Source organism: Botryllus schlosseri, chromosome 2, assembly GCF_051294905.1.
Source record: "Botryllus schlosseri isolate E-star chromosome 2, Bs_hap1, whole genome shotgun sequence".
Classification (NCBI taxonomy): domain Eukaryota; kingdom Metazoa; phylum Chordata; class Ascidiacea; order Stolidobranchia; family Styelidae; genus Botryllus; species Botryllus schlosseri.
The window spans coordinates 2,216,735-2,242,979 of record NC_137237.1 but is presented as its reverse complement, the minus strand read 5'-3'; the positions used below and the strand labels follow the sequence as shown (position 1 = coordinate 2,242,979).

Here is a 26,245-nt window from a genome sequence, read left to right as displayed (position 1 = left end):
GAAACCCGAAAAGTCACCGAGGTAATAAATTCTACTGCAATGAATGTAGTTCTGAAAGCACTATTGAAGTTGAGTGCCGCCAGTCACATATTTGAGGTATCTATGCATTTTCTATGACAGCTATTAAGGTTACTAACATTTCAAAATGGGTATTTTGCAAATCACTCAGCCTAATTCTCAAATCGGAATTTGACGAAACCGGACCAGGACGGGGCTCATTCACTTTCGGACCAAAAAGCTACTTTCTCCGTGAGGCTGCAATGACTTTGGTCCGAAAGTGAACGAGCCCCGTAGGTCTGTCAATTACATGTTCCGAAATCATATCGGAAGTGGAAGAAAAAGTGTGCCGAGCCGATTAAGTTACTGAAAATTCCTGTGTTCGCGGACTCACCAAGGACCTTCCGCGGACTCAAATGAGTCCGCGGACTCGGGGTTGGGAAACACTGGGTTAGAAGATACGGAAACGGAGTGTAGCGGTCCTAGAGAATTGATGCATCACTTTGCGCGGTCGAAATTACAGGCACGGAAAAAAGATGCTGAAACATTACGTAAAATGTAGACTACCGGGCCTAGGAGACAACACACGTCCAGTGGTAAGCTTTCAGTGGTTTCATCCCGATATGATCTGGGAAATGAATAAACGCATTCTTGATGTTTTAGAACTTAAAGATTTATTTATATATACAACCTTAGACTTGCAGTCCCGTTATCGCTAACATTAATTTCATTCTTCCAGAGTATCGTATAATGTGAGTTGAATTCGCTAGGCGAGCGGACGGATTTTTTGACTGATGCAAGTGATCCCTTGCTTTGCCTAACCAGTGGTTCACAACATTTTACATTTTCACAATTTCGTTCCCTTTGAAAATTTGAAAAATCAATGGCTCCCCTTATATTCGACCTTTCAATCAATTACGCAACGTTTCCTTAAATAATAATAAAATGATGATACAATAACGATAGTTGGAATGGTAAATGATGTAAATACAACACACAATAAAAAAGCGTACATTAATTAGTTATTACATATACTTAGGTAATGTGGTGATTGACTGTGTTTTGCTCTGATTATGTCCTAATTTCTGCTTTATGAGCAGATGGAGGAGATTAGGAAAGTAGTAGCTTATTGACTGTACTATCATTTTTATTAAATTTAAATTTATTTCTTTAGCTGTAGCAGAGTACGCTCATAGAAATGATAATTCTCATTTCAAATTCCTTCATGACCCTCAGAAAAACGTGGCAATGGTGGATGGCCCACAAATTGGGAACGCCCGACGTGAACGTTTTCAGATGCGATCTCCATTGAGCAGGACTATTAACCAATCATTTTAACATGCGCCCGTTACCTCTTGTGAAGCCAGAGAACAATTTCGAAGAAGACATGTCGGAGTTTATTTTCGACCATGATTTCCTTCCAAATCCAGCAGAAACCGAAGACGAGAACCTGCAATTACTCGCCATACCAGACCAAGACGAAGGTACTAACTTGAATGCCATACGTTAGGCTTCGGGGCAACGGGATTGAATATATATCGCGTTACTAAAATTCATTGGATCAGCATCTCATCTCACTATATAACTGTAGGAGTCAAATGGTCATATACAGCCCAAATTTACTGTACAGAGGATTATATGTAGGTAGGCCTACTATACAGAAGGTCTCAAAGTAGTCTGCATTGCGACTCCAGAACAAGCATAAGTTTCGTCATAAATTCCTACTTAATTTAAATTAGAATTAAACAATTCCAAGTTTTAAAAAATAGGGTGCAATGGTCGCACAATTTTGGAAGTTAACCTGGTTACCTTTTTAATTCTTGTGTCAACAGCACTTCAATGCAAAATGATTAATCACACTACAAAAATAGGTATAGTGCAAGTATAGACAAGATCAACTTGGGTAATCCAAAGAGTAGAATTACTTAGTTACCAACCACCTGTGAAACTATGGGGAATGTGCCGAATAAGATTTCTGAGAGGTGTTATGATATGCATGGCAAAAGTATGCATTCTTAACGAAACATCAGAACTGATAAAACTACAGTATGAGCCCGATATGGTAGGCCTACCCTTTAAGGGTACATAATTACAGTAATAGGCATACCTCGGATGGTAATCAAAATTTCTGAGACCTCACCGCATTGAAATATTTGCTGCTAGAGGCAATTTGCATCCTTACCTTACAACGCACAGAGCAAATGTTAACCTCAAATTGAGGTTTGTAGTTAATGCCATATCAGTAGTCATCACTATTTAAATCATGATAATATCACATTTCCAATCAGAACTTTTTCATTCTATATTCCCGGGCGATCCAAATCACAATATTTATTGTACGGTATTTCGAATCTCTCAAACACGTCGAGGATGCATAAGATGCTACTTTTACTTCATGTTTAGAGTGCAACGCTGGAATCACTTCATGAGTGAGATGACAGAAGATGACTCTCAGGCTGACGACGCGGGCTGAGAATAAACAAACTAAACACGACGGGAAAAGCTGAAATGATTTCGTCACTGTCATCAAATACAGTTGTTCGTTATTGTCATGGCCACGGAATTTCAAATCGCCGATGTTTTATTATAATAAACTGCAGTCAAAACAAATGATGATTTGTATGTACTCACATCAGATCAAAAGAGGTTATTTTTTCAGTCAAGTGGAGTTGCAGTTGCCGACTTGAATTAATTCGACCTTGCTTTATATGTTGAAACCATTTTTGAGATTTCTGCGGTTTACAATGCGTTCTTTATACGACATCTGATTTTGATATAGATGAAAAAACAGACCACGAAATAACAGTGCAGTTTAAACAGGATCTTGATATCCCACCAAGTTTCTGTTTGGAAATAAGCGTATATAGCAGTGGTTGTTAAGCTTTAGTAACCCGCGGACCACTTACGCCAATCTGCAAGCTTTCACAGAGTGTCAATTTTCCCCCTAGTCACAAATGCGAAAAATTCTACCACAATCAACAACTAGAGAGAGAGAGAGAGAGAGTCTTTATTTTCATCGAACCAAAATACATAACAAACGGCAGTGATGGTGGTACAGAAAATATGCGTGCACAGTATTCGGTATTAGATAGGAATGATCGATAAGACCGTGAAGGTCATCTAGTCTGATCACACCAGCATCAAACAGGTACACTTGACTCAGAACAGTCTGGATGTGAAAAAATGTTTAGTTAGGAAAGGAAAATATAAAAAAAATTAAACAATGGTAGCAAATGATCAATGAAGCAATGTCTGGGCGAGGTAGGGCAACAGTGTTAGTGTAACGACAAGAGGTGATCAAGTAGGGCTTTTTTGAATCTATTATAAGGCAATTCACGGATATGTGATGGTAATGCATTCCAGATGATAGGTCCCGAGTAGTCGATAGATCTCTTAGTTAGGTTGCTATTGGGTTGGGGTAAGTAGACGTTTCCTTTAGACGAAGATCTCGTGTAATGGGAATGGACATGTTTAGCACTAAGTAGATATACCGCCGAACAAAATGAACTGTGCATCAACAGAGTATAAAAAGAACGAAACCAACAAAATGTAATTTTCACACAAAGCGAAAACATTGTAATAAATAATTATTACGAATTAAGTGAGACTTTTGCGGTTCCCATTGCCTATATTGCCCATTCAGATATCAGTTTAGAAATGCTAGGCTTCATATTGGAAAGTGTCATCGTATTGTTCGGTCGAAACGCAACAGCGTGATGGAAATTGCTTAATTACACGTGAGCTTATAAATATAAGAAATAGATTTGGCATTCCAGAAGGTCAATATTTAAACTTCGAACCCAAACCTGTCCTGCGTTCAACACTGCACACGACGTACCACCGCAACAATCACGATTTCCTACAGTTAATGATGGCCAAGACGGGCGTACTAGGAATGGTGCGAATCCCTGAAAGGTTCTGAACGCGAACGTGAACCTATGACGTCACATCGCTAAATAAGCGATATAGCCTACTACAAGCTACCTCGCGACGACTCAGGCCACATTATGCTGAAGCACATGCTAACTTTTTGAACGACAACAACTGTATCAGCTGGAGCAATCAAACGCTATAATAATGCCTCAAAACCAATATCTTCCGCGTATTTGCGAACATTTTTGGCGACGACTTGCAAGCGAATATAAGCTTACGCCTTCACGGTCTAGGCCAGACCGGACAATGTATTCAGCGTCTGACTATTTCTGCATTGATATTGAGCAGAGTGTAAAACTTGTTTCTAAACTTGCTGCCGATATTACCCAATAAACAAGTAGCCAACACCCCTATCGTACGCCTGCTAGATTTTTTTACATTACACAGCGACGTATTCTTTATAACGATTTCATTGATTGGTAGAATAAGCATCATTCGCCGACTAGCTACATGTAGTGTATTTCGTTCTTGATGTGTGATTGCGGGTCAATCTCAAAACAGAGAGTCACTAAATAGCTTACTCATGAAAAGTAAGCTGATTATTTCGAGTAAACTTTTGTAACAAAGCAAGTAATGTTTTCGAGATTGGCAAGGTGCATGCTCGTTTAATGCTGCTTTTTTAATGCTGCCAGCACCATGCATAGAGTGTTCAGATGTTGAAATGCAAAGAATTTCAACCAAAAACGTTATATTGACGTGAAAAATGTAATATATGAAAATGTTTCACCGTCCAGAAACTGTCAAGGTTCGTCTTTGAACGTGAACATCACACAGAACACGAACGTGAACCTCACGTTCACACCATCCCGAGGACGCACCATCACGAATCGTATGCATGAGTTACGTGTATGTGTCTTGACCTCTGCAGAATCACTGGCACTGGTTCATGGAATCCGTAGAGTTCCGTAGAACATAGGTCAAGAACCACTGATAGGCTACTACAAGACGTTATGATTGGCTGATAATTCTACCATAACGAACGCGTAATGGGAAGTCAGGAACTGTGTTAGTGTGTGGACCATGTAAAGAAAACTTACATTGTTTTCTTTTTCAACATGATTTGTTGCATTATGTGCATTTTGATTCCATTCTATATTATTAATAATTGGTATAATTCCAACATAATTTCCTTCCCACACACGCTGAATGCCCCGGATGTAACAGGTCATTGACTTGGTATATCTGTAGCGAACATCATCGCTACGTGTAGCCTGTAGAACATCCTTTTCCTTGTCAGTTAGAGGTATAAAATCAGACGAGTGTGTCGAAACGATTGCAATTTAGATATGTATGCATATGAGGCGCGGAACATCGTGATTTGTTGGCATTAGTAACGTAAATCCTGATGTTAATACTGTTCTGTAAAAACTTATTTTCTAGATTAAAAAACAAAAGTGCTTTCACTTACCGTATGTAAAGGATTTGCATCGATATGAAGGCAAACGCTACCCGGTTAAAATGGTAACAAATCTGTAAAAGTACACAAACGATTGCAACCTTTGTGGAATGGCATACTGAATAGCAGCACCAACGTCGCATATACATACTTATAGTAATTTTGAAGTTTGCATTCCCGAATAAAGTTCGTGACCGTGATAGTTTTTGATAATTCAGCAACTTTCGCATAAATTTAGCATCTTTAGCCAATAGCCTTCGTCTGAATGCACCTCGGATATGGTAATGTAAATTATTGTCTTACAAATGTGGCGTCCAAGCTTTGCATTCTTGTGCACCAACTAAGTATTTAAAAACGCTTAGAGTTGTCAAGAGTTTTAGCAACGCCCCTATGGTCAATGGCGGCGGGCTGATGGTTAATCGACAATGTACATTACGTTACTTTTTTAGGCTGTACGTGAAGTACGTATGTGATATAAATCGCTACTTTTTCTTGGTACCAGAGTCTAATCACGATGAAATTTCGGGCGACACTTGTTTTACTGTTAATTTGCCTGACGCTTATCGACGCTTGGCTATGGGGCGGCAGAAGGAGGAGGAGATCGAGGAAACTTGTGAAGAGAGTTGGGAGAACCGCTAGTAAAGCGGTTAAGAGGCATGAAAACGGAGTGTGGCGGTCCCAAACAATAGATTTATGACTTTTCACGTTTGAAATTATAGGTATGGGAAAAAAGTTGTGAGAAGCATCGCACCATGCGGACAATCAAGCGAGAATTCAGGCGGGAATTCAGGCCGGAATTCAGGCGGGAATTCAGGCCGGAATTCAGGCCGGAATTCAGGCCGGAATTCAAGACGCAACACACGCTCACGGGTAAGCTTTTGTTGTTTCATCTTGAAACTACGGTAAATTTAAATTTAAATTCTTGATGTTTCATAACTTATGATCAAATTTCATATACTAACAGCCTATTTTATGCCGTCATCACTAACGGTAATTTAACTCGTTCAACGTGTGGTAATATATGTTATCGGCTAAATATCGTGCGTTGCCGTTGAATTCGCTAGACGCGTAGACGCATTTGTGACTAAAACGAATGATGCTTTACTTTGCCTAACCAGTGGTTTCCAAACTTTCCACAACGTGGCTACCTTTGAAATTTGATACTTCAGTGACCCCTATTTTTATCTACCTTTCAATCAATTGAAAAACGTTTTCCTAAATATCTATAAAATGGTTAACGCAGTGACGATAGTTAGAATGGTAAATGACGTAAATGCAACCAACAATGATGATGGCAGTATATTAATTAGTTATTACATACTTAGCTAATGTGATTGCTGCGCATGTTTTGCTTTGAATGTGTTAATTTCTGGTTTTGGGTGGAGGGAGGAGATTACACTGAAGATCAAATGGTGGCTTTTTGCTGTACCATTATTTTTATTCGATATAAATTTATTTCTTTTGCAATAGCGGAGATACGATGAAGACATGCTGGAATCGATATTCGACAAAGATTTGCTCCCAACTTCAGCTGAAATCGAAGACCAGAACCCGCATTTACTTGCCATTCCAGACCAAGACGAAGGTACAAAATTTAATGCCAGGAGAGATGGTTCGAACCCCTGAAAGGTTCTGGTTCGTGTGAACGCGAACCTTCTTGAAAGTTTCTATGAGAACGTGAACGTGAACACGAACCTATGACGTCAATCGACGTCATATTGCAAATTCTGATCATACATATTCGTGAAGTCGTATATTATTGTACATTTCAGTGTGAGTACACCAGTGGCTCTTAACCATGTCGCCAGTGCCCCCAGGGGTTGAATTGGATTCTGAAGGTGGCGGAAACACTCAGCAGAGATATGGATCGTTTATTATTATTCAAATGGTCATCAAGCGTGATTCAAGCGCGACATATTTTTTAATAGTCAAGTCCAAACCCGAGAAAACAGACTGGACTTGGACCTCTACATAATCCTCTTTAGTACAGTCCTAAAAATACATAGGGGGCGCCAAACCTTGAACATTTCTGAAAGGGGGCGCTGGGAGAAAAAAAAGGTTAGGAACCACCGGTGTACATGATGCCTAGGGCTATAGTAATTCCATAAATCAATATCTTCCGTTGTTTTCCCAAAGATTTCGACGATAACTTGCAAGGGAATATAAGCTAACGCATTAACGTTCCAGACTAGACATGACAGCTCTCATACACTGATTTCGACTATACAATGGTCATTGACACCAGGCCAATACTCTTTATTACGATTTGCCGAATTGTAGAATGACCCATTTCTAGGCTGTTTTAATGCACCGATTACCCGGATCCTATAGCGAGGAGGTGCCTATAGATAAACCCCCAAGAGTTAGGATGGGATTCTGCAGTCGACCTTGGTCTGACTTGAAACAGCAACCTTTTCGTGTTGTAGCAGTCGTTCATACCACTACAATATCTCGTCACGAGTGATGTATAGTGTATTTCGTTCTTGGCGTTGTAAGATTGCGGACCAAGCTCACAACAGATAGCCACTAACTTCATAAACAGAAAGCTGAATATCTCGTGCAAACTTTTTTATCAAAGCAAATGATTTTTTGAAATTGACAAGGTGTATGCTCGTGTAATGCTAAATTACTTTTCATGCTGTCAGCGCCATGCGTCGTGTTGCCTGAAGTTGAAATCCAAAAACAAATCAACGAAAGATGTTATAATGATATGAAAAAGGTTCACATGGCAGAACCTATCAAGGTTCGTTTGAGAACACGAACCTGTAAAATTGTAAGGTTCACACACGGAACGCGAACGTGAACCTCACGTTCACACCATCATCCCTATGCCAAATGTTAAGCTTGGTGGCAGCGGGTAATGACTGGATCCCGCGTTGATCAATGGATCAATAGATCAATAGATCAATAGATCAATAGATAGATAGGAATATAATGATAATATTCGATTCAAGCGCATCAACGGTACAAAGCATTATGTGTACTGTACAGAGGTGCTCTTAGCAGTTAGCGTTGTTACTCCAGTCAAAGTAGAAGCAACGCCGTAAATTTCTACTCATAATTGTAAGTAGAAGGTCCGATTTTCACGTGATGTCAAAACTGCTTCAAGTTAAAGTGGAAAATGAAGGAAAACGTAGATTTCGTTGAGGGACCGCATGCTTTTAACACTTAATCATAACTAGTTACCATTTTAATTCATATATATGTATATCTTCGCGACTAACGCAAAATGACTAATCACAATGCTAATATAGGTAGGCCTACGGTACAATCTTCGAAAATATAAATAGGGTCCATTTCACGCGGTTTCAATTGGTAATACCGATAATAATATGTCGAATAAGATTTCTGAAAGGTGGTATATATGATTATCAAATACGTGCAAAGTAAGCAAAATATCAGAACTGCTAAAATAACAGTATGAGCCCAATGGTACAATGTAAGGGGGCATGATTATAATAATTGGTGCATCGTGGATAGAAAATCAAAATTTCTTATGATACCTCACAGCATTGCAATATTTCACTCATTAGGTATTTTGCTTACCTGACGTGCCTTCCTTAAAGTGCACCAAGCAAGTGTTTTCCTCAAAACTGAGATTTGCGGTTAATCCCGCATCCGTAATGATAATTCATGCTAGCATTCCATTCCCAAACAAAAAAATGTCATTTGGTACATTCCCTGATTGTCTAAATCACAAAATTCCTATCCGCGGTGTTTTCAATCTCACTCCTTCTTCTAGAATGAATCGAATTTGAGTTTTAATTCCCGTTTAGACGTACACAGCTGGAATGACTTCGTGAGCGATATGACAGAGAGTCACTCGCCGACTGAAGACATGGATCGGGAAACAAACTAAAGACGACGGGAGAAGCTGAAATGATTTCTTCACTGATATCAAATGCAGTTGCTCGTTGTCACGACCATGGAATTTCAACTCAACGATGTTTTATGATATGATAATAAAGTGCTATCAAAACGATATTATGATTTTTATGCACACGCTACCTTCCTCAGATCAAGGCAGGTTGGAATATTTTGTCGGCTTGAATTAACTCGACCTTGCGTTATATGTTGGCAACTGGTAATCTAAACAGGCACATTCTCCAGACACAAACAAGAATGACACTGCAGGTCTCCTCTTTACACTTGAGTTTCAGTTCAGTTTATTAGTCGCAATTTTATCTGATCAATCCACCCCAAGATTTTGATAAAATAGAAAGATAGGAGGGCGCGTCGAAACGGCTTGGAGTAGTCTTGGAATTCATACACCCACCTGATGATATAGGCCAGTGGTTCTTAACCACGTGGCCAGCGCCCTTGGGTGCGATTTGGATTTCGAAGGGGCGGAAACACTCAGGGGGTGATATAGGGGGGGATGGGACAGTTTGGGGGCGTCGAAGAAAAATGACGAAGCTGCATATATGGTATATTAGTAGATTTCATACGGATACAAAGTTTCAGAGTAAAGTAGATCGGTTTTTCTATATATCCATTACATCTCGTTGCAAATTAACTTTTCACAAAATTCATCAAATACCCCATTTTCGTATCGCTTTGCGCGATATATACCGACGCGACGATGTATGCATTTTTTCCACGAATGCTGTCGTTACCATGTTCATGCAAAATGTAGGTTTTATGATTCACGCCCGTACTTTTAGATTGCAAAGTCTGCCTCAACTAAACTTACCATACGTCCTCTTTTAAGAGGATTTGTCCTCTTTTTTGACTTTTTTGAAAGTGTCCTCGGAGGACGCCCTTTTGTCCTCTTTTTTGAGATTTTGTCCTCTTTTTTGAAAATTTAGGTCACATTTAGAGGAAATTGCGAGTGACATGCCGCAAATTAGCGCAGAAGTGAAGGTCCGGCGGGTATTTCGGAGGGAAAAGCGGTGATTTTAGCTCTGAGCGTAAAGAAGACCTTTTTTTTTTTTAGTCATCCACCTGGCAATGTGAAGTGAAAAACGTTATTTTGAGCTCTGAGCGGAAATGATGACCTTTTTTTTTAGTCAACCGATCACTAAGTGGGAAAGATTTACCGGTTTTTGAGAATTCTTCTCCAGTTTTGCATGTCTGAAATTTCTCAAAAAGTGTCCTCTTTTTACATTTCCAAAATATGGTAAGCCTAGCCTTAACACAGTTCCAGTTCGATCGCACTAGATCAGTGGTTCTTAACCGGGGGTCCGCGAAGCATTTTCAGGGGTCCGCGGAGCCTCAAAACATTTGATACCTTATTTTTATTTTTTTTAATTCGGAAAATCACAAGGCAGTTTCGCTTCATAGTAAAACTCCAGAGCTCACATCCACATATTTACTATCTGATATGAACTATCCTACTGTGGAGACTCATTTTAATTGCTAAATTGTCAATAGCTTACTGATACAAACATTTTGCTGTTTAGAGATGTTTGGATGAGCAAGGTCAATCACGGTGACTTCGAAATATTTACAAAAATCCATTTTCTCCTGTGGTAGACATAACCATGTTTACCATAATAACTTCAAGATAAGCTGTCAGATAGAAATTACCAGGCTTGTCGTTATATGTTCATTATATAAAAAACTGTTTGTCAATTTTGGTGGGATATTTGTTGCGATCATACCCGAATGTGTCGACGACAGCGTTACGCGTTACTATTTCATTTGTCACCGGCATATATTTGTGGAAAAGGATTTTCGGCACTTGGTCATATCAAATCGAAGGAGTGTATTTTCAAGACACGACCACGTGTTTCAAGAAAGGCAGTTGCAGAGATCGTTTTGTAATAAAAGAAGTCAAACCAATTTTTACATGAATAGTGTGATCTTATTTTCAAGAACAGTCATTTTCTTGCTGTTTATCACTAAGTCTATACAATTATCATTTGCACGAGACGTAAGTGACGGTTATACGATAATTGCGCTAAATTTTAACTGAAACTTCGTGGGGGTCCGCGGCTTCCGTGACGGTCCGAAAGGGGTCCGCGAAGACAAAAAGGTTGAGAACCACTGCACTAGATAAGGGCTTTCCTTTAAAAAAATCGATCGAGGTATTGCATCTTGCAGCAAATTGCGCATCGAAATCTTGAAACGTAGTTCCATTCCACTTTTGAAAGTGAGAGACATTTTTGTGATAGACATGCTTTGAGGCCTTATGGCCAAAATGATTAACTAAATATATTTGTATTCGAGAGCTAAAACATGAAAATTTCCTCTTGTAACAGTACCATAATGAATGATTATAATTATTGTTGTGGCCCAAAACCTCACAAGTACGTCGAATAATATGGGTTGCTTTGTTTTGCGCACATGGATGTTAAAGTGAAGGACAAATGATATTCCCGCTTTGTTACCAAACTAAATTCATTGTGAGTAAAACAACGTAGGTCTATACGATATTTTCAGTTGACTAGTCGCACAATGCAATAAAACAAAATCCAATACCACTTGTCGGTATCACCAATCGGTGGAATTGAGATGTGTACATTTGACTCAAAACCGATGTTCCAGTCCATACCCAACAGTATAGTTTGTTCCAAGAAATAGTACTTAGTTAGTTGAGTCGTTATTGCGTGCGATTCAGGCGTGAAATCATTTCAATAGTCAAGTCCAGACCCAAAAAGACTGACCAGACTTCGACCTCTACCGCATCGTCTTTAGTACCTTTCTGAAAATTCAGATCATAGCAGCAAACTTTGTTCGTTTTATTCATGGTGTTTGTCGAATACAATAGTCATCATTGGTCAATGGTCATTAACACTAAGCCGATTTTCCTTATTTTTGATTTCGCAACGACCGACTTATTGTGGCACGCCCCCCTTCTAGGCATTTATAAGACACCGGTTAGACGGATGATATAGCGAGGAGGAGCGTAGCGATAAACCTCAAACACTTGGGTAGGAATTCAGGAGTCGACCTCGGTCGGACTCGAACCCACTAATACATTGGTGTTGCAGCTGTGAATTTTACCACCGCTACTAGGGTCTAGCTATTTTGGGAATCTGAAAAGAGGATTACACTTTTTCAAAATATTTAGACTTGGAGTAAAATCCGGAAAAATTGGTAAAGTTATTCCGAGTTTGTAGTTGGTTGACTAAAAAAGGTCATCACAGACTGCATACTGTGTAATGGTACTGAAGGAGCCCCATGCCAAGCACTTGATCCTAGTAGTTGACGTGAGGTAAGGTCTGACACTTTCTACCGGAGAATGTAGGAAAGTGTCTTTCGTTGTAGCCTACTGAAACAATTTTTAATTATTTGCACCATATTGCGTAATGTAACTATTGGAATTCTTAATAGGTCCAGCTTACGTTAAAATAAAGTTTTTTCATGTAAAAATCTGTCAATTTTCAAGTCGGAAAGTTTTTTTCAGGCCAAGCTACTTCGTAAGGACAGACAGTTCCAACCAGAAATGAAGAAAAGTGGTGCAATTTCAACAATATGTGCGAAGACGCTTAATTCACATAGGCCCGCAGGAGTGCTAAATTTGGTCAAAATTAAGCTTTTTTAATCATCGTCATCATTGGTTTATTAGCAATTTTATCAGTTCAATACTCCACAAAAAATGCGATACAATGAAAAGAAAGGAAGATGTCGAAGTGACTAGGAGTTGTCTATGGAATCGGACACCCACCTTGGCCTAGGCGATGTAAAGAGGAGGCATGCACACTGAATGAAAGTAAAGAAGATAGTATAGAAAAAAGAAGCGACAAGAAATAGGGCGGCATGTCATGGGAAGCGAGATCGATAGGTCAGTCGTGGTCCGGTAATCTTGAGGATGGACTATATCTATTCAGTAGTAATTGCTTGTATTTCGACTTGAATGTGGACATGCTCGTCGAGACATGTTAGAAATTTTAGTTTTTAGTCCAAAATCTTCCGTTTTGCGGGTAAAAAAACAACGCCCTGAATTTTGAGAAATTAAAATCGAAAACTTGGCACCGTAAATGTACTAAACAAATATTTCGAGAAATTTTTCGAATAATCAGAAGTTTCAAGCATTTTAGCTGGCGCATAGAGTCGTCATGACACTTTATAAAGCATTGATTAGAATTTCCCACCGCCCCTCGATTAGGCAGGCTTTTCCCCGTGTTAACTGTTCAATTCGCCCCTCCCCCAATCTGGGCCCAAGGAGTTTGTGAAATGCTGAAATTTATACAGTGTATGAAGTTGAGTATGAATAGCTTAGGCTACGTAAGTAGTATTATACACGGGGTTTATACGCGCCCCAATCAGCGTCGAGTATTTGATCACGTGACATCTGTTAGCCAATCAGAACACAGAACAATGTGGGTGTGGTTCCAATACGAGAGAGGTTTTGGTTGTGTGAGAGATACCATAGTTCCAGTCCAGTAACGCTGAGATATTTATTACGTCATTGCGTAAGTTGATTACCTTCAATTGCGTATTGCACCATGATTACCATGATTACGTCACATGCGTAGTTGATTACTTTAGTTATTACGAGAGCAGCTTTGCTTAGTTCCAGTAATGCTGAGATATTACGTCATGATTGCGTCTAGTTCCAGTCCAATAACACTGAGAAATACGTCATTATGATTGTGTAGTTGAAGCATGTTCATGATTACGTCATATGTGTAGTTGATTACTTTAGTAACACCGAGATATGATTACGTTAATATTGCGTTGATTGCCTTTGCAGTTGAAGCAAGTGCAAGGTAATATATAACGTGTAATATTTATTACATGAGGCTGTAGGCTGCAGATTGAATATGTCAAAGATTACTGCTAATGATATATACGTCATAATGGATCGAATTGACCTGATGAACTGGTATAGGTTTGCACGTGAAAAACTTGAGCTATCTGACAATGAAATTGCCGAATGTCAATACATGGATTGCTATAACTTAACTGAGCAACGATATCAAATGATACAGTTATGGATTCGTAAAAATGGTCGTTACGCTACGATGAACAAACTTGAAGAATTAGCTCACAGCTGTCAGATACCTTCGAATAGCAATTCAAATGCTCTGAAAGACATAACGTACTAAGAGGAGAATTGCGCGGACTAGTGAATATGCTCTCAGAAGACTTCAATATCGGTTTATTCGTAATCATATGCTCATCTATGCGAAACTGTTATTGCTTTTACATCGCAAATCAAAAAAGGGATTCTGATATCAAGAAAGCGTGCCAAGATCTCAAAGAAGCTCTACGGCTTGTTCTGAACGATTAGTAAATGTGCTTGTTGGTTATTAATAAACTGCTCATGTGATTGTGTAAAATGTGTTATAAAACTCACTCGACGGAAGTGAATAGACACGTCTGAACCTGTCTGTATTGCAGCATATTAGAGATAGATTGTGCAATAACCTCTACGGAGAGTACTAAACTTGAGTGACCTGCTTATAAAGCTGCTCTACAGGGCTGATCAATTAAATTACCTCTGATGCTATCTTGATATAAGTCTATCAGCAATGAAAATCATCGAACACAACAATCATAATCACAGGAAGCTTTTATTTCCACTCACATAGCAATAAAACAATTGATATCGCATTGAGCGCGCTTCCGAGACAATTCAAAATTGCTGAGAATTGTTTGGCATCCATCTGCGATTGCCGTATTGCGTATTGCTATTTGGAAAGGCTCCAGTAGCATTGCCAGCATTCCGGAAACTTGCATTGGCATTCGGCATCCCACCATTCGAATACCCAGCAAAGTTACCATAACCATTTGGAAATCCCGCTTTAGCGCGATCCATAGGCTGTATTTGACCATTCGGCGCAATGTAACGCGATGTTTCTTGTAAAATCCACCCCAGCGGTGAATTTTCTACGTCATCGACGACGTTCGACGGAGAATATAATATATATTCATCAGCGAGATTGATTTGCTGAAAGTATTCGATACCTTCTCGAGTGTAACACGCAACGAGCTTCCCATTGTGAGTTAAACTTGCTTTGAATCGTTGAATTGCGCCATTCGTTGGAAACACACGTACTTGTCGAGGATCAATCAGCTGATCGTCTGCAGTTTCGATTCGAAGCTTCGATATGTTATTGAAAATGTAAATGTCTTTCCGAAGAGGTCCTTCTGGGAGTTGCGACTCGGCTCTAATTGCTATAGACATGATTCGATCTAAACAAAAAATACACACATTAAAGATTCAACGAAAACTGCTATGCGGTATACGAATAAGCACGTTGCGAAAGAACTTAGAATCCTTTGCTAATTTCATGATCAGAGGACAGGAAGGATTGAGTCTAGCATGCTCGCTCCAGACATCTGTACAATTTGTCAAGTTATCAAACAATTGACCACAAATGTAGCACTTGGCGTGATTATTGAACCCTAAGTGGAATAGCCCACAAGTCGCGAGTTCAAATGCACTAACTCTGAAATTCTCTTTATGAGACTCGAATGATTGCAAGCGTCTATCGAAATTCATTTTATGAAAGACGGGTTGATTTAATAAATCACAAGGTTCATATAGTATTTCGCCCTCGGAATTCTTTATTGATTGATGCGTTCCGCACGGCTTGATCTTTTCCATGTCTCTTGAATAGAACTGAAATTATGCACTAGCTACTGTGGTTTTATAGACCTCGGCGTCTTCTCTGATTTTTTAAAAATTTAAAATGATTGAATGTCTCGCACATTGCGCAGCTGTTTCGCAACTGTCACAGATTCAAATTCAACGTTCACGCCGCAGCTGTTATTTTTAAATGATTATCTCGAACGTTGCGCAACTGTTTCGCAACAGCCGCAGATTCAAATTCAACACCGCAGCTGTTATTTTTAAACTTAAATTATCTCGAACGTTGCGCAACTGTCAACTGCCGCAGTTTCATAGCCGCAGCTGTCAACGTTAGTTTCAGAGGCGCAAGCATGCGCGTTTATTGTGATCGCAAACAGTACTAGGTGTGGGATTCGAACCCACGTGAACACTTGCTCATTGGAACTTAAACCCAACGCCTTAACCACTCGGCCAACCCAGTATTTATTCGCGTTGTTTAGCCTCAGCTATGCGACTACTATTTAGAGATCGCAGTCATTTGCGTTTTTGATATTATAGAGTATTACGATTGAATCGCTACGAGTAACGCACTGTTGTCTAACTCATTGGGGAATTGATTTTAACGGCGCATTTAGAGCTACCAATGCTAAGTTCCACTACGTTCGAACAGCTGCGTTTTGTTATTGTCGAGTATCGCGCAGACGTCGTTAGGGAATAGATTTAGATACGCTCAGTATTTCGAATACGGCGTACTTTAGTTATTGAGTATTGAGAATGAATACTGAACAAGCCGTAAATGACGAGATGGAACAAGTCGCAGTAGATAACGAAAGTAGTACGACTCAAGTTGATGTGATTGACATCACCGGTGATGATAGCAGTGAAGCTAAATCAACCAGCGAAGGTTTTGATTGGCAAAACACTCAACCTTTTCTTAAAATTCGACGTACGGATGAGAATAGTCCTCCAATCAAAATTCGTCGTACGGAAGCAGCGCGTGCAGAGATACGCAATATCATGAAAAATGGTCATTTTGGTGTAGCGCCTTCGAACAAGCAGTCCACCCGAGAAGATACAGAAACAGCGATGTTAAGTGGTCTGTCTGATGATGATTCGCCAATGATATCGAATATTAGATCGTTAGCTAGTGATCAAAGTGCCTCGTCTGATTCAACAAATGTTAGTGCTCGTAGGCGCTCTGTGATTTCTGTTATTCGAGTGTTGCGCGAATCCAGTACAAGTGAAATTCTGGCAAGTGATTATATGAGAAGTCGAAAATTCAATAAAGTGATCGAAAAGTTAAGTCCTCAACCCACGATTCAAAATGCTGTGTTTTTGTATTCTGCGCTTGAAAAAAATATCACCGAAATTTGGTATGCTGGACAAATGCGTAGTCTTAATTTCCTCAGGGCTGCGCTCGTTGTTTCTATCTTTGAAGGTTATGTTCGCCGCAGAGATATAGCCCCGAATTTTTGGTTTGATGGTGATTGTCACTCTGGTAAAGAAATACTGACTCATATGTTTTTGACTAGTGATATAGCAAACTATGTATTGAGTACTTTGGAAAAGTTGGATGCATTCAGATATTACGATACCGACAAATCTATTTGTATGTTTCCGAATTGCGCTAGTATTTTCATGAATAATGCTGCTCTCCTAGAGACTATTATGACAGTACAACGCACAGCTGTGAACTGCGATTATGGCTTGATTAAGCCTGCCTCTTTCTGGATGTTTTGTGATGTGAAAAATGGCTCTGAGATCATGACTGAAAAGTACCCACTATCATTTGCCGGAAAAACTGTTGTCGTAAAATTTGGAAATAAACTTTACGATCCGTCAGTAGAAGCATTGAATAGTCATGGTCGTGATACTGTTCTGTATTCGTTATTGAATCGTACTTCAGTAAAAACTCGCAATAACGGCAATGAAGTAGAAACTGATATGCATGCAATGAGTTTCTATGCTAAATTTCGTGATATCAAACGTACTTACGAGGAATGTGAATGATTTTGATGCATGTTGATTTAGTACTAATATTTTGATGCATGTTGATACAGTGCTAATTCAATCTTTTTTGTTCGCAGCTCAGTATGGATAACTTCATTGACATAAGTGACTTGTTAGATATGAACGCACCTCATCAAAGTGTAACGATGCAGGCTCCGAGAAAAGACATGAGCAAAATATATCAGAGTCAAAATGAAAGCCGAAAGCGCTCGCGTCAAGACACTATGTCTTTGATCGAAGGTCTAGTTGACGACGATTTGAAGATGGAAGCTATGTGGAATCGACTTGTTTCGATGGAAGTATTTGACCAAGACTACTCGAAAAATTTTCTAAACATAATTAAAAACACCATGAAAGACATTGAAAAACTATCTAGTGACTCGAATGCTTGCATTGTTGAGATTCAGCGTCTTGAAAAAATTAAGTTTGTGTTTCTATACGGTGTAATTAAATGTAAACTGCGCTTGAAATATGGATTCAATTTCTAATATATGTACTGACTATTGTCTTGATATTTTTTCAGATACTAGTATCTATGGCGCGGCGCAGGCGATATGGAGATCGTGGATTTCTGGTTGACGAAACGCTGGGTTTCGAACAAGACGGCATTGAGGTGATTGAAAGACACTACGATTCCATCATCGATTCGACATGGACTTCAAGAAACAACTTACGAGAAATCATCAACATTCGAATGGTCGGAAGAGGTCCGCTCGAAATTCACGCGCGTATTGCAGACATTTACCCCAGAAGATATCGTCAGTTCAAGATGAATTTCGCGTATGGGTACTTATTATTCAACCGTGACACATCCAGATATAGTTATTATCATCCTCAGAGTTCTCAAGCGGTTTTTAATGTCCCTAAAACTATCATATCGCGCGAAGATTTCGATTCCGTCACGAATGAGATCGATTTGACGGCAGGTTTTGAATATGCCAATCGAGTGCGACCAGATACGAAATTCTACTGTGCTGATGTGTTGCATATTTCCATTTATATTTATGAAATGGATAGAGCTTTACTCGGTGGAAGTACTATCATTTCCCCGGAGATGCAAGCATTAAGCAAATGTAGACATATCATGACTTTCCTGCGTAACCAAAAAGGCAAACCATATGAGGATTCTTTATGTATTTTTCGCTGCGTTTCATATAGTATGAAAAAAGCGCGTAATGAAACACATGTTCGGCAATTAGCTGCGCAATTCACAACTCGTTACGATATCTCAACTGAGAACGGAGTAGCTTTTGAAGACTTATCAAAAGTTGAGGATTGTTTTCAAGTTCAAATACTGCTTTATGAAAAACGTAATCAAGGCACAGTCATGCTGCGTAATTCTCATGCTAATGGAATGACTATACCTATTCACATGCAAGATCATCACTGTTGCCTGATTATGGACCTGACATTGTACACGTCTACCTATATGTGTGACAAGTGTAAATTTTTCTTTACTAGAAAAGATCATTTGGTAGAGCATATGAAAAGCATTGATTGTGAGCGTCCCCAAAAACAGCGACACGGTTTCGGTATTTATCGCCCTAAGATGACTGTGTTTGAGCGAATGGCCGAACAAGGAATTTTGGTTAGCGCTGAAAAACGATATTACCCCTTCAGAATCGCTTATGATTTCGAGAGTTTACTAGAAAAAGAAAATCTTCGAGCTGACACACCGAAAGTCGAAATTGTTAATAAGCATGTCGCGGTATCGGTATCTCTCTCAGATAATGTTACGAATGAAACGCATACACTCATTTCCAACGGTGATCCCAACGTTTTAATTAACGATATGGTGGCAAAACTATATGAAATTCAAAACATCGCATCTTCGCATATGCGCCAGTTATTTGAAGAAGAATTGAAAGATTTTCGCATGTTAATAGAGCATCGCAACGCAATTGAACCAGGCAAAACTCGCTATTTAGATCGTTTGTATCGTCACTTCGAAATTTGGTTGGATCAAATACCTGTGATTGGATTCAACTCGGCTCGTTACGACTTGAATCTTTGTAAAAAATATTTGATTCCTATACTGCAAGAAGAAAGTGGATTTTTCGTTTTGAAACGAAACAGCGCATATCTGACCATCAGTACCAACCGATTGAAATTCCTTGACATTTCGCTGTTTCTGTCACCGGGTTATAGTTTGGACGCGTACTTGAAAATTTATGGAAATGGGGTGGACAAAAAATTCTATTTTCCATACGAGTACATGACTTGTATTGATAAATTGAATGACACGCAATTGCCTTCACACGAAATGTTCTATAGCAGTCATCGAGGCACTAATATCACCGCGGCGCAATACCAAGAATGCGTAGATATGTGGAATCGTCTGCAAATGAAAACCATGCGAGACTTTCTGACTTTTTATAACGAAAGTGATGTGATTGGCTTTCTAGTTGCGTTAGGTAATAACGCTGCCTTTTATCAAAAGTTGGGTATTGACATGTTCAAATCTGCTATCAGTTTACCAAGCATAGCCAATCGACTCATGTTTGCGGAATGTTATGACATCGCGTTGTTCAGTAAAGCGAATGCTGATCTCCATCAAACTGTAGTGAACAATCTATTTGGCGGTTTGTCACAAATATCGACGCGATTTGCAATGAAAGACGAAACGAAAATTCGTGAAATTCAGTACGGCGACGCAGCGAAATACGTGAAAAAGATAATAGGATACGACGCAAATTCGCTCTACCTCGCATCCATCGATCAATGCATGCCGTGTGGATTTCCAATCAGGTGGTTGTATGACGAAACCAAACAAAAATTTCACAGAAAGCCAATTTACCCCGCGATGGCAGAACTCGAATGGCTTACTTATGAAAGTTATCAACGCGGTATTTCAATTCAACACGCCTGGAACGGCAAGCAAGCTAAACTTGGTTCGCGTCAGATTTCGGTTGATGGGTTTTCGCTTGAACATCAATTGATATTGCAGTATCATGGATGTTTTTTTCATTCTTGTGATCGCTGCTATAAGAACGATGCAAACATTGAGCGACGTATTAAAACAGAAGAAATTACTGCCTATCTCGAAGAGTTGGGATACACGATAATATCAATACGCGAATGTGAATGGAATCGCATGAAACTCAACCCTGACATTGCACAGTTTGTTTCGTCACTACAAAGAAATGTAACAAAAGAATATTATCTCACTGCGAATCAACTATTAGATCGCGTATTTCATCAACAGTTCTTTGGTGCATTGGAAGTCGATGCGTACTGCCCCGATGAATTAAAAGCAAAATATGCAGAATTTCCGCCATTTTGTAAACATATCTCGGTAGATTTATGCGATGTCGGCGAACATATGCGCGAATATGCCCGTCAAAACAACGTGAAATTTCCAAAGAAGTTTTTGGGGTCTAGTTATTTCACTGAGAAACAACTAATTACAAGTGATTTGTTGGGTTGGTACATGGATCACGGTATGATTATTACTCGCATATATCAAGCCGTGGAATACGAAGCCAAACGACCATTTCAAAAGTTTGTAAATTCTGTCGTAACGCAAAGGCGAAAGGGTGATGTAACCCCTAAAGACCCAGCACGTGAAATGGAGGCCTTGACCTTCAAATTATGTGGAAATTCCGCGTTTGGGTCCACTATACAGAACCCAATGAAGTACAGAAACCATACCTATGTAAAAAGTGATGAGTTGAAATCACACATTCAGAAAAAAAACTTTATTGACGCCGACGAACTTTCTGAAGATCTGATCGAGGTTAGCTCGTTACCAGATTCAATTGACGTCGATCAACCGATCATTGTAGGTCTATTCATCTTTAACTCCAGTAAATTGCGCATGCTTTCGTTTCTGTATGACTTTTTACATGAGTATTTAGAGGAATGCGACTTCAGTTATTTGGAGGGAGATACTGATAGCCAATATCTGAGTTTATCAGCTGATTCAATCTACTCCCTAATTAAACCTTCGCGAAGGAAAGAATTTTTTCAAGTTCATGATGAATGGCTCATACAGAGAGCTTGCGCGCTGCATCGAGCAGACTTTGAGCGTGATCCGATCGCTTTCAAAACCACCGAACCGTGCTGTATCGCTGCTTACAATTATGCTAAACGAATTCCTGGTCTGTTTAAAGTAGAATGGGAGGGTCACGGGTTTATTGGATTGAACTCGAAAACGTATTACTGCAAGGGTGAGACTGATAAATATTCATCCAAAGGTTTGAGTAAATCCGCCTCTAAGACCTTCAAGGATTTTGAAGGCGTGTTGCAAAACCGTTCCACTTGCGGAGGGATTAATTCTGGGTTTCGCTGTTTCAATGGTAATATTTTCACTTATAAGCAATATCGTTCTGCTTTGTCGTATGGTTACTATAAAAGAGTTGTTTTGCCGGATGGCATACATACTGTACCGCTTTCATTGTAATAAAATGAACCGTGCACGTGTTTTATACTCGCCTCTTCGTATGATAATTAGTGGAGCATCGTCCAGTGGAAAAACAGTTTTCGCCTATAGAATCATACAAAATGCCGACAAGCTCATCGTACCTCGACCGAGAAAGATCATCTGGTTATATAATAACTATCAACCGTTGTATGATAAGATGAAAGGAGTGCAATTTTACAAGGGTCTAGACAAGTTGAAAGATTTACAGAGAGCTAATAGTGAACATACGTTAATTGTGCTAGATGACATGATGACGCAAGCAAGTCAAGTGCGTGAACTGTTCACCAGATACAGTCATCATATGTCGCTCTCAGTGGTGTTTCTCTGTCAAAATCTATTTCACCGAGGAGCAGGCTTCCGTGACATTACGCTGTCTAGCAACTATATTGTCATCATGAAAAATCCTCGTGATTCTGCCCAGATTCGATATCTTTCACGTCAAATGTTTCCAGATAAACCAAATTTTCTCACGGAAGCCTACAAGAGAGCAACTCGTAAGCCTTATAGTTATATCATGGTCGATTTGACGCAGGAAACACCCGAACAGTATCGACTTCGCAGCAACATTTTTCCAAGCGAACGTATGACCGTGTATTCGGAATAAATAGCGCTGTACTCGAACATTCACTATCATTCGCAATGGCGAGGTCACGCGGTGTTTTGAAAAAAACTTTAAATAATCATCTTATCAAGTTGAAGCTGTTAAAGAGTGCTAAAAAGAAGGAGCGTAACGAGCTATTAACTCACAAAGCTTTTACTAGCTGTGTGTGTGAGTGTCTCCGTAATCTTGTCTCGGGTAATATAGCTATTTCAAGTACGAGTAAGGCACGACTGAAGAAGCATAAAACTAACATTCGCAAAGTGCTGTGCTGTAAATCTCAAAAACAGAAGCAAAAAGTATTTCAAAAGGGTGGCTTTTTATCCGGTGAATATATATGTGATTCGATTCGATTCATGATCTAACTTTAATGATTTATAGCGATCTTAAGTGCTGCAATTCCGATTATTGGAAGTCTGTTAGGTGGATTGACTAGACATGCGTGAATTATACTTCCCGCCTTTACAATCAAAAGACGCCTACGAAAAGAAATTCAATGAACATATCGCAAGCATCAGGGACTCTGATTTGACACGCATCGAAAAATTAGCACTATTTCAACACGGCATTAGACTATTGAGAAATCTACGTGCAAATAAGAAATTGATCAAGTCGTCGTCCCGCGCACCCGCAGCGCCCGCTACCGATGAAACAATTGCCGCGTCGCATCCGCCCGGAGCGGCGCCCGCTATTAATAACACATTTGACGCGACACCTCCGCCCGCGACGCACGAGATTTGGAGCAATTACGAAGCGGTAACTCCGCCCCATACACCTAAAACTTCAAAGAAAAAAGTTAAAAAGAAGAAAGCCAATAAACCTCCAGTTAATTGGCAAAGCATTGACGGTCCGCGCAAACGAAAGCCGAATCAACGCTACACAGGAAAGTTATGGACATGACGCAAGACTATTTCGATCCGCGCAAACCAAACTCCTATAGAGGAGCTTATTTACAGAAAGACAAAGAATGGTTGAAATCAGAACAAAGTTATACCCTGCATTTTCCTATACGAAAAAAATTTAGTCGCGAGAAGGTGGTGGTCTCTGGAATTGATAGTCAGTTTCAAAGCGATTTGATTGATGTGCAGTCTATTTCTAAATACAATCGTGGATTTAGATATCTGGCTTTGGTTATTGATACGTTTTCAAAGTTTGTGTGGTTGATTCCAATTAAAGATAAAACTGGTCGCAGTATGATTTCTGCTTTCCGACAAGTGTTCAATGAGAGGCTGCCTTTAGTGTTGCAGACTGATAGAGGTACAGAATATACCAATCGAGCTTTTCAAAACTTTCTCAAGAAAAATAAAGTTCGCTACTTTTACACAAAAAGCGAATTGAAGTCGTCTCTCGCCGAGCGCTGTATTAGGACTTTCAAGGCAATCTTGTACCGCTATTTCACAAAGAATAACACCAGTAAATACATCGACGTGCTACAGGATTTCGTATATTCCTATAATCACACCAAACATACGTCGTTAGGTATGGCTCCTAGTCAAGTCAATTCACACAATCAAGAAGCTATTTGGCAAAAAATGTACGGGTTTCGACAAGCTACACTTCCCACACTAACGAAAGGAACAGCCGTACGCATTTCGAAAATTCGCGGGCTTTTTGAAAAGAGCAGTAGACCCAATTGGACAACTGAGATATTTTATATCATCAACGCAATGGCTGGTGACCCTCCGATGTATCGCTTGCGTGACTATAATCATGACGTCATCGACGGGAGGTTTTACAGAGAAGAACTACAGGTAGTGACCGAACCTACAGAGTGGCGTGTTGAAAAGATTATAAAGAGACGTCAACGCGGCAAACACCGTCAGTATTTAGTGAAATGGCTAGGATATGGACCAGAATTCAATTCCTGGATCGATCAAAAAGATATCGTCAAACCGTAACTTTTATCAATTCATCGCTCAAGTCGTGGTTATATTGATCATAGTGATATTTTCACTCTACAATTTAACAATCGTTCAAGAAAACAAGGAGCTTTGGGTATCGTTATTATCGTCGTGTGTGGGTTATATGTTACCAGCTCCAAAAATACCTAAACTATGAGTTATGTTACGTTATTTTCCAATGCTTCTATGGACATGTTTCCTGGCAATACAACCGCAGAATATGTCAATGAAATGCAGACGGCAAGAAATGTAGAGAGAAATGAAGTCGCGCTGACGGAGATCAGTTTTCCAAGAGATTTTGAAAAACGTATCGATTCGCAAGCTTCTTTCGGATTCCAAATTATGGGTATCGAACAAAGCTTTAGACGATTCCGCCTGAAAATTGGACAATATGACTCGCTCTACGCCATGTTAAAAACCATAGAAAGTATCAACCCCGATGTAGCAGTAAAATGTTTTCCTGAGAGCAATACCCTAACTGTGTCAATTCCACACGAAGACATCACAGATATCTTATATCCAGGAGTGGATACGCAATGCAATATCGTGACTGCAGAGAACGATTATACAGCAACGTTGAAGAATATAGAAATTCCAGATGCCTACACTCTCGCGACTTTCGTGTTACCAAATACAGCAGCGCTATCCGCATATTCTTTCTCAAAGAAAAAAATACATTTCAATTTCGATATAACACCCTTACCGTCGATTGACTTTGTATACGTTCATTGCGATATTATTGAACCGCAAGAATCCAATGGTACATTACAGCGCCTATTGCGAGTGGTGAAAGTCGAGGGAGATAAGAAGGCGTTTTCCAAATACTACATAAAGCCTTTCTTTTTCCCTGTAAATATAAATAGATTGGAACGTATAAAAATATCTTTGTTGAATGATAAGGGTGAAAAAATTCCTTTTCGGAGTGCACCGTCTAGTGCTGTACTGCAATTTCGAAAGCGTGCTATTGCGTTATGAAATACATTCACATTAGCAGTTCGAAATCGGATTTTGTACTTGACTTGGCGCGTCCCATCACTGGAAAATGGGAGTTGGGGCTTGCAGAATTTTCAGTTCGTAATCAGTTTCAAGCTACTTTACCCCATTTCAATGGATTGTTATGGGAATTTCAAGAGGAAAAATCTTCTGCTCTGTTGGCAGCGCAAAGCAATAATTTTTACTATTATCCAAATGGGGATTATTATGATTTCAAAAGCTTGATCGATAGAATCAATCGTACTCAGACAAAGGTATGGATAAATCAGCTGTCAAGCTCCACGGCTATGCTAGTCATTCCCCCTAGCGAAGCAGGTGCCTTTCCGAATTTCCGAAGAAATCCAAAGAGAATCAGAAATCCGGTTTTCGTATATGGAAATCTTAGAGAACAAAATTTACCGCAAGGAAAATATTTAACTTCGCAAATGTTCCTGCGAGATAGCATCGCACCCATAAGTAATTTATTGGTCTATACCGATCTCATTCGACCGCAAACAGTCGGCGATACGAATGCACCGCTATTGCGAAA

At 39.6% G+C, this 26,245-nt stretch overlaps 1 protein-coding gene, 3 long non-coding RNA genes and 1 other non-coding gene across 5 annotated transcripts in view; 2 read left to right on the top strand and 3 right to left on the bottom strand.

Annotated features, from left to right (window-relative positions):
* Nucleotides 1-10,455, bottom strand: part of LOC145432992 (uncharacterized) — a 365,973-nt gene extending 355,518 nt beyond the window's left edge. Inside the window, exon 1 of the long non-coding RNA XR_013913024.1 lies at nucleotides 10,011-10,455. This is a non-coding gene — a long non-coding RNA (uncharacterized LOC145432992). The remainder of the gene's footprint in view (nucleotides 1-10,010) is intronic.
* Nucleotides 452-2,606, top strand: LOC145432966 (uncharacterized). Its single transcript, XR_013913018.1, has 3 exons — nucleotides 452-593; nucleotides 1,361-1,481; nucleotides 2,401-2,606. It is a non-coding gene; the product is annotated as an uncharacterized LOC145432966 (long non-coding RNA).
* LOC145432965 (uncharacterized) lies at nucleotides 5,795-9,308 on the top strand. Its single transcript, XM_080309806.1, has 4 exons — nucleotides 5,795-5,980; nucleotides 6,046-6,196; nucleotides 6,797-6,911; nucleotides 9,103-9,308. The coding sequence occupies exons 1-4, from the start codon at nucleotides 5,841-5,843 to the stop codon at nucleotides 9,183-9,185; spliced, it is 489 nt and encodes a 162-aa protein (XP_080165932.1). The 5' UTR covers nucleotides 5,795-5,840; the 3' UTR covers nucleotides 9,186-9,308.
* Nucleotides 10,456-14,771: 4,316 nt separating the features above from the next.
* LOC145432964 (uncharacterized) lies at nucleotides 14,772-25,858 on the bottom strand. The gene is made up of 2 exons (XR_013913017.1): nucleotides 25,427-25,858; nucleotides 14,772-15,412 (listed from the first exon to the last, which is right to left on the bottom strand). It is a non-coding gene; the product is annotated as an uncharacterized LOC145432964 (long non-coding RNA).
* Nucleotides 16,190-16,272, bottom strand: Trnal-uaa (transfer RNA leucine (anticodon UAA)). The gene has a single exon. It is a non-coding gene; the product is annotated as a tRNA-Leu (tRNA).
* Nucleotides 25,859-26,245: the final 387 nt, after the last annotated feature.

What these genes read in the sequence shown, in the direction of transcription:
- LOC145432965 (XM_080309806.1), top strand. Translation starts at nt 5,841, where the DNA reads ATGAAATTTCGGGCGACACTTGTTTTACTGTTAATTTGCCTGACGCTT. An exon ending in GACGCAACACACGCTCACGG is followed by an intron (nt 6,197 to 6,796) that starts GTAAGCTTTTGT and finishes CTTTTGCAATAG; the next exon opens with CGGAGATACGATGAAGACAT. An exon ending in CATTCCAGACCAAGACGAAG is followed by an intron (nt 6,912 to 9,102) that starts GTACAAAATTTA and finishes ATTCCCGTTTAG; the next exon opens with ACGTACACAGCTGGAATGAC.